Below are 8,685 nucleotides of genomic sequence, written 5' to 3' on the forward strand. Positions count from 1 at the left end.
TCTGGCCCAGTTACTTGACCCAGTGTTGGCAGGCTGTTTGTTTGTGAAGGGCAGCAGATGAATGACTGCCCATTTTCCCACAGCTTGGCTCAAGGGACAGAACTGGGGTAAATTGCAGATAGCGCCCCCCACCACCCTATTTCCTTTTAGGGGGGCACCAAACTCCTGGCTCATGGGTCTCAAAGTGACAGATGTCATGTGGAGGCCCTCCAGTCACGTAAAAAAGAAACCCATGTGGATACACGATGTGTATACATGGATTCACTTCAGTGGCCGTGGTTCAGTATGTTGCGTTTATTTTTATTTTTTAACAACTGGGATGTCCATGCCTACATGGACTAGGAGGACACAATCTACACTGGATTGGGTGAGGGTTTTTCTTAATACAGGAACCCTATGGATTACTACTAGAAAAGAGGACAGAAGGTCTATGTGGAATGAAGGTAATTAAGTGTGTGTATATGTATGTTTTATTAATGTTTTGCTTTAAAGCTGTCTGTGTGGTCTTTCTATATTGTAATATTTGTTTTACAGGTGGAACTACAGGTACCAGCGGGCCCTTTATCATTCATTGAAGAGATGCGGGAGGGAAGGCAGGGAGGAGGCCGGGGGCTAGGAGAGTGCTGAAAATGATAAAAACGGAGGTTGTTGCACTAGGCCCTGAACCCGCCCCCTTTTCGGAACAGTCGCACCTTCAGTGCGACAGGTCCCGATTTTACAATTATAAAAGATGGGAGGGATTATTCATGGCACATAAGACAACCGCTGATATCCCTTATTCTGTACTGTACATGACAGTAGCACTGGGTGGTCTAAATACACACATTCAGCAATCACTCATCCTATTCTAGATAATGAGGAGTGTGGTTGGTGTGTTCAGTAGCATAACAATAACATAACAGTAACACATTTTTATTCAACAATTGACTGATGCTGCTTTCCGTAGGAAGCAGATGTTATTGTGCTTGTGTTGTATTTTTATTACAACTATGGTGATTTGCATTGTTTAGGAGAAGTTCTAAAATAGTGCACATCTGCTGTTAGTGACCACAGTGACTGGAGCATGTATTGCTTTATTCTCCCCCGTTATACATATGTAGAGGTCACTGTCCTAGTAGATGTGAACATTGTACATTAACATTCTTACAGCCACTTTCATTAACCAACGCTTGTATGGGGAGCACAGGTGAACAGGGGGGGTGCGGTCATTAGGTGCAGGGGCGCCGGCTTACGTTTTTGCCGGTGGGTGCTCAAGGGTGCCTCCCCCAGTCCTAGATGGAGGTAGGCAGGGGGTCCTGGCAGCAATGCAGCAGGGTCCCAGCAGCGGATATGCCGTCAGCAGCGGGGGTCCCGGCGGAAGATGGGAACTAGCAGCAGTATTAATACCGCTACTAGTTCCCATCCGCCGCAGGGACCCCCACTGCTGACGGCATATCGGCTGCTGGGACCCCACTGCGGCGCTGCCAGGATCCCCGACGGTGAGCTCCGGAGCACCCACGGTTTTGGCGCCTATGATTAGGTGTACTAGTCACTAGGTCAACATATGAAATAGGTCAACATGCATTAGGTGGACACAAGCATTAGGTCGACACGGAAAATGGTCGACATGAGTTTTTTATGTTTTTTTTTTTAAATGTGGTTTTTCATACTTCACTATCCAAGTAGGCATAGAGTGAGTAGAAAATAGTGTGCCAAGCACAGCAAGGCATCGTGCCCAAAGCATGGCGAGCAAAGCAGTACACTTATTCTGTGTCCATGTCAACTTAAGTCGACATAGGCACAAAAAAACATGAAAAATGGCAGCTTCCCTCCTGCTACTCTGTGATGGGGAGCTGCTTCCCTCCTGCTGCTGTGAGATGGGAGAGCTGCTTCCCTCTGCTGCTGTGTGATGGGGAGCCGCTTCCCTCCTGCTGCTGTTTGATTGGGAGCTTCTTCCCTCCTGCTACTCTGTGATATAAAGACATTTCCCTCTTGCTGCTGTGTGATGGGGGAGCTGTTTCCCTCCTGTTGCTGTGTGATGAGGAGCTGCTTCCTCCCGCTACTGCATGATGGGGAGCTGCTTCCCTCCCACTAATGCATGATGGAGGAGCTGTTTCCCTCCTGCTGCTGTGTGATGAGGAGCTGCTTCCTCCCGCTACTGCGTGATGGAGGAGCGGCTTCCCTCCCGCTCCTGTGTTATAGGGGAGCTGCTTCCCTCCCGCTACTGTGTGATGGGGGAGCTGTTTCCCTCCCGCTATAGTTTAATAGGGAGCAGGGTTCCCTCCCGCTGCTGAGTGATGGGGGAGCAGGTTCCCTCCTGCTACTATGTGATGGGGGAGCAGGTTCCCTCCTGCTACTATGTGATGGGGGAGCAGGTTCCCTCCTGCTACTATGTGATGGGGGAGCAGGTTCCCTCCTGTTACTGTGTGATGGGGGGCAGGTTCCCTCCTGTTACTGTGTGATGGGGGGCAGGTTCCGTCTTGCTACTGTGTGATGGAGAGCAGGTTCCCCCCTTTTACTGTAGGATGGGGAAAGGGGCTGGAGTCATGACCAACAGCTTCCAGAGTACTTGCCATGCCCCCGCATTGAGTGGCTCACGGGCACAGCTCTTCCCATCTTAGTTGTTAAGCGCAAACACCCTAATATCATATTTCTCCCGCTATTGGTGGATTGAGATTGATTTTTATACATATGTAGAAAGGCAGTATGCACACTTAACGAATACCACTGAGACATGCTGTAATGGTTCAATCATCAAAAAAAAAAATCGAAGCCAGCACGTCAAATAAAATTTGAAAAAAAACTTTTTAGGTATGCAAGAAAGTGCAAAAATCCGTAAAAAGTATCAACAAGGGAATTGTTGTTTTTAAACATAGTCCATCAAACATGGTCCATAAAAAAACAAGTTGTTACCAAAGGCAAGAGCCTGTAGATGCATCACAAAACTGTAACAATCCCCTGGTGGTCCCCCATGTCCGATAGCTGTCTCGGTGTGGTTTCACTGTCCTCAGGAGCATGTACAAACACCCAGTGCTATATACTGTAGGTAAGATCTTTTCTGTTTGTTTGTAATACTCCTGATGAAAACCGAGATTGAAACGTTGAGAGACCAGCCTTGTTTTATTCACACCGTGAGTGCCGCCATCCAAGGACCTCTATATATAATTCACTGATTGTAGACAGAATTGTATATTTGGTCAAGATGATTTTCAGTTCTTCTGATTCTGCCTTCTAAAAGCAAATAAATACCACGTCTATGAGCTTAATGTTCTCTTCTGCATTACAGGAAAGAGTAACAAAGTTGTCCCCTCGTATGCACTCTGAAGAAGACCTTTCAAGGTTGTTTGAAGCCTCCATGAAACTTTATTGATCTAGATTATTGGTACAGACCATTTATTACTGCATAATGATATCTTGCTTATATATCTGGTGTAATGTTAGCAAAATTGAGACTGGTATTCAATTAGCCACGATAATTTTTTCAAAAAAAAAAAAAAAAATGACTTTTGGCCAATGGCCATTATTGTTCTATGCAATTAAAGCCTGTTTGTTTTTTTCTGGAGATATATGTCCCAATGGATCACATGTGCTATTATGGCTCGGAAGGCTGCCGGCATTGGTGCTAATTGAATTGCTGCAAGAGAATCAATTGGCTGCAGTAAATTACCACAGCTAATTGAATACCCCCCCCCCCCTTGATCTGTGAAGCAGGAGGTGGAATGTTTCTGTATGTATTATTAACTTACATTGAACGATTATAGATGAACATAATAAGTAGATTCTAATGAACACTGAACAAAACTGACATAACTTTTCTGCCAGTATGTTCTTAAATATTAATTCCAAGTTTCTGATTTGGGCAGGATAAATAAACTGCTTTACTATAACAACACAGATTATTATTTTTTTCCTATATTAAATATGTATGTGAGAAGTTTGATTTGCATCTACAAGGCATTCTAAATGGATTAGAAAACATACAGTAGAAAACATACAGTAGTTTTGTGATGCAAAATAACTGGTTGCAATGAGGTACAGGGTCTGGTTATATAGCACACATGGGTAAGTTTGTCAAAGTTTGGAGAGAGAGATAAAGTACCAATCACAAAGGGCCTGATCTATCAGATTTGCATGCAGATGTGATGGCTAATGTACAAATATGATGTTTGGCATACCTCCCAAATTTTCAGGCATGGAAAACACCTGGAAATTAGGGTGTGTGGCTTATCAACAAGGGGCATGGCCTACAAATAGCATCATTTCTCTGAGGCCACGCCCCCATTTCGTCACTGTGGGGCCTGACCAGCGGCTCTGTAAGCTGCTGGCCAGCCCCCAGCATCCCGGGCGGGGTGCGGGAACGTCCCCAAAAACCGGGATGTTCCCACAGAAAGGGAGACAGTTGTGAGGTAAGCGTTTGGGAAACCGCATGCAGAGGACGTATTGTGCATGTGTACAAAGCAGATCCTGCATGATTGCTCGAAGTCCCCGCTTAGTTACATTATGATTGACCTGCTGCAACTTATGGGAGGTGTAGTATGGCAGTGCCCACTCCACCCACCAGTCTGAGTAAGCTTTCGACTTGTGCTGACTGGCAGAAGGCTGACACTATCCGATCACAAATGCATGCAGGAAGAGTTTATTTCCCACAGACACCTCCTGCTGCATTTGCATTTAAGTTGAACGGTGCGGCCCAGCTGCTTTCCTGCATACAGATCTGAATAAGGCACCCAGTCTGTATGCCAAAAGATGATTGTTTTGGGATTTTATCTCTCTACAAGCTGTGATAATTCTACACTAATGTTATTAATGTTTACCATAGACTACACCAGAGGTTCCCAAATGAAGTCCTCAGGGCACACCAACAGTCCAGGTTTTAAGCATATCCTTGGGTCAGCACAGATTGTCAAATCAAAGTGCCTGAGGTACTAATTAAGTCATGATCGGCCAAGAATGGATATACCTGAGGACCGCGTTTGGGATCCTCTGCACTACATGACCAAACCACATGATCCATTCATGGATGAAATACATAATTCACTGGGGGGGGGGTAGATTTATTAAGCTCGGTGAAGTGATAAAGTGTCTGGTTTTTATCACCGGCCAATCAGCTCCTACCTGTCATTTTTCAAACCAAGCCTGTAACTTCACAGTTATGAGCTGATTGGCCGGTGATAAAAACCAGAATCTTTATCTCTTCACCAAGCTTAATAAATCTGCCCCTCAATGCATGCAGGAGAATAACAGTCAGAAGGATCAAATGTCTGATAATCAAATCAAACAATCGTAACCGTTTTACTTCAGTTTTTACCCCGCATAGAACGATTATCAGTACTGTTAAGCATGAACCACAAACTAGTGTTACATGTAATGGACATGAATGGGGTCACCGGGCTTAGGGATTATTCAGACCTGATCGCACAGCTGGGAATTCGCAGGCCAGGCCATTATCAAACGACTGTGCGTGCGTACAGCTTATGGTACACATGCGTGAGGCCATCCTGCAATAATATCCTGCTACTTGTTTCATCCCTGGCTGTACGCAAGTTGACTGACAGGAAGCCGGCATTTTGGAGCCGTAACCGGGCATTTTCTGGGAGTGTGATGGAAAACGCAGGCAGGCCCTAGGCATTTCCAGGGAGGGCAGGTGACATCCGCTCCTCTGCCTCTGAGGTTGCGGGAGCTGGTGGACCACTCGGTCCTGCATTCGATGGTCTGCGACCATCGAATGATGGGGGAGGTTCCCTGAGATGGAGGAGGCGTATTCCATGAAAAATACACGTGCGGTCCGTTCGGCCACCTTCTTACCGCGTACGGACGGAGTTGGCGATCCGTATGGAAGGCGGGGTTTCGCACGCACGGTCCTGGCCGCATATTCGGATCCGGCCACACCGATCAGAATAAGGGCCCTTGTTATTATTGATAAGAAGGTCCCTGTGTAAGAGATTACAATCTTTGTGTAACAATGCTGCTTGGTGGTGATGTATAAATGGCTCATCCTCTATCCATGTTCCTACTGCTGCATAGGCCCACAACATCTGCTTCCATTAGCATGTGCATGGGGTGTGCCAGGTGTATGCTTGCACGCATATTATTCAATCTCTACCTAAAGCGCACCCTTCTCGCATCTGATGCTGGGTAAACACTACGTGATGTGTACCCAACGCTGATGACAGGTTTAGCGTGGGCAGGAACCATGGCCTTTGCTTGCGAAGTCCTCCATTGTCAATGACAGTGCATACATACAGGACAATGTCCGAATGGGAACAATCATTAATTTTATCATCTAATGTGTACCCAGTTTGCTGCCCCCAGCATGCGAGAAACTGCAGAACCTTATTCCGGCCCAAAGTCTGTTCCCTCTTGTTGGCAGCCCAGTGCTTTTGTGTCCTACTATTTGTGTGTATGTAAACTAAAAAAAAAAAAAAAAGAATTGACTGTGCTTAACAGAAAATAACATTTATAAAAACTCACATAAATTAACTGATGAATAATAATCCTAATGTTAATAAAACATACTCCATAAACAATTGCTCAGGCTCAAAGAATAAATAAATAATTAATTAAATAAATATATATATAGGTTAGAAATGTCAGCTTATTAATGCAGCAATTAGTCATGCATAGTAAACAATCACTGGTGATGATGCAGTTAGTACATAATGATTAATTAGTGGGCATAGAAACTGTCCGTCACAGTCAGCGATTATTAAACAGTTATTACATCCAGATGTTAGTGATGGTTAATGTATAGTTACCTCTGTGCGCACAGTGAGGAGTAATTTGGTTCCTGCAGGGCAGTTGGTTGCTTACAGATGAATCCACCTTCGTTATAATGCCCAAATACACGTCTCCCGGCTGGTTAGCACTCTGCCATATCAAGAGTCTGTAATTGGGAATCGGGGGAGATAAAAAATGCTCCGGTGGCGCAAGTGTAGAAGAAAAGGATCCTGCACTATCGCATTTCTCCACCTTCTATAAAAGCTAAGGGGGGAGGAGAGTGGCAGAGACAGCATCTCTCCACATGAGAGTAATGTGGAGGATCTAGACCAGGTTCTGGAGCAGTAGCAGAAGCAAGGCTGTGTAATCAGCAGCACCTGTGATCTCCTGATACAAGTGTAAATGCTCTTAATGGTGGAGTTAGCTGCCCAAGCTATAGGCCGGGGTGTGGGGCTATGATAGGGACAACTCAAGCATTCAAGTCTGTATTTTATTGTGATTGCCTTCTGGCTGTACCTACACTTGCCCGTGAACTGACCTGGTATACTGTCTCCTGCTACCAAAAATGAAGACCAAACACTTCATTGGAGTCCAGTGTAGGTGCTTCTTCTTTTTCACAGTGTATACGTATGTATATAACATTTTCTTTTACAAAACTATTTCCTAGACTTACTATAAGGAAAATTGTAATGTATCTGTATACCTACCAATTAATGCACAAAGTTGACTTTTCATTTGCAGCCACAGTAATGTGGACTAGATTCACAAATAACATATTGAAAGCAATTGTATTAGGCAGTACCTTATGCACATACAGTATAATGTATTTTGTGTGCTTGTCATGATCAATATTATATTTGTATTATGCCAGTTAGGCACCAGCAATGTATAACCGTATAAGTCATATAGTTGAGCAAAACTTATTGAATCCTATCCCATGTGCCTTTGAATAGAATAATATAATGCACGTAGAGGGCACAATCACAGAGCACAATAACACACGCAGAGCTGGTTTTTACACTATATTATGTTTCATACAGAATTAAGGCAGCCTTCTGCACACAGCATATTAAGGGCACATATTGCCGCTAGGATTTAGTGACATCCTAAACCACAAAAGTGGAACAGCGGGCCCCCTTATTAGTCACCGTATTGCCAGATGTTAGCTTCTTTGGAAACTGAGAAAACAATGATATCAATAAATGGTTATATTACATATTACTCTCACATTTATGGTAAGTGTAGGTCCCTTAGCGCATCTTTGTTGTGTTATAATTTAATAACCCCTCACTGACCTAATGCCTGCTGCCCTGCACTGACCCCATGCATGCTGCCCGCTGCCCAGCACTGACCTGCTGCCTGACACTGACCTGATGCCTGCTGCCCAGCACTGACCTGATGCCTGCTGCCCAGCACTGACCTAATGCCTGCTGCCCAGCACTGACCCGATGCCTGCTGCCCAGCACTGACCCGATGCCTGCTGCCCAGCACTGACCCCATGCATGCTGCCCGCTGCCCAGCACTGACCTGCTGCCCGACACTGACCTGATGCCTGCTGCCCAGCACTGACCTAATGCCTGCTGCCCAGCACTGACCTGATGCCTGCTGCCCAGCACTGACCCCATGCCTGCTGCCTGCTGCCCAGCACTGACCCCATGCCTGCTGCCCTGCACTGACCCCATGCATGCTGCCCACTGCCCAGCACTGACCTGATGCCTTCTGCCTGACACTGACCTGATGCCTGCTGCCCAGCACTGACCCCATGCATGCTGCCCAGCACTGACCTCATGTCTGCTGCCCGCTTCCCAGCACTGACCTCATGCCTGCTGCCCGACACTGACCCCATGCATGCTGCCCAGCACTGATCTCATGCCTGCTGACCGCAGCCCAGCACTGATCTCATGCCTGCTGCCCAGCACTGATCTGATGCCTGCTGCCCAGCACTGATCTGATGCCTGCTGCCCAGCACTGACCTGATGCCTGCTGCCC

The 8,685-nt window shown here is 46.0% G+C and overlaps 1 protein-coding gene across 2 annotated transcripts in view; it reads left to right on the top strand.

Moving 5' to 3' along the window:
• The window catches only part of ADHFE1 (alcohol dehydrogenase iron containing 1), a 42,234-nt gene extending 38,366 nt beyond the window's left edge, over nucleotides 1-3,868 (top strand). For both annotated transcript variants that reach the window (XM_083187194.1, XM_083187195.1), the window contains one exon: nucleotides 3,266-3,868. In XM_083187194.1, coding sequence (XP_083043320.1) covers nucleotides 3,266-3,349 — 84 coding nt within the window. In that variant the 3' untranslated portion in view covers nucleotides 3,350-3,868. The remainder of the gene's footprint in view (nucleotides 1-3,265) is intronic.
• The last annotated feature ends 4,817 nt before the right edge of the window (nucleotides 3,869-8,685 follow it).

Source organism: Crinia signifera, chromosome 5 (genome assembly GCF_055691185.1).
Source record: "Crinia signifera chromosome 5, ASM5569118v1, whole genome shotgun sequence".
Classification (NCBI taxonomy): domain Eukaryota; kingdom Metazoa; phylum Chordata; class Amphibia; order Anura; family Myobatrachidae; genus Crinia; species Crinia signifera.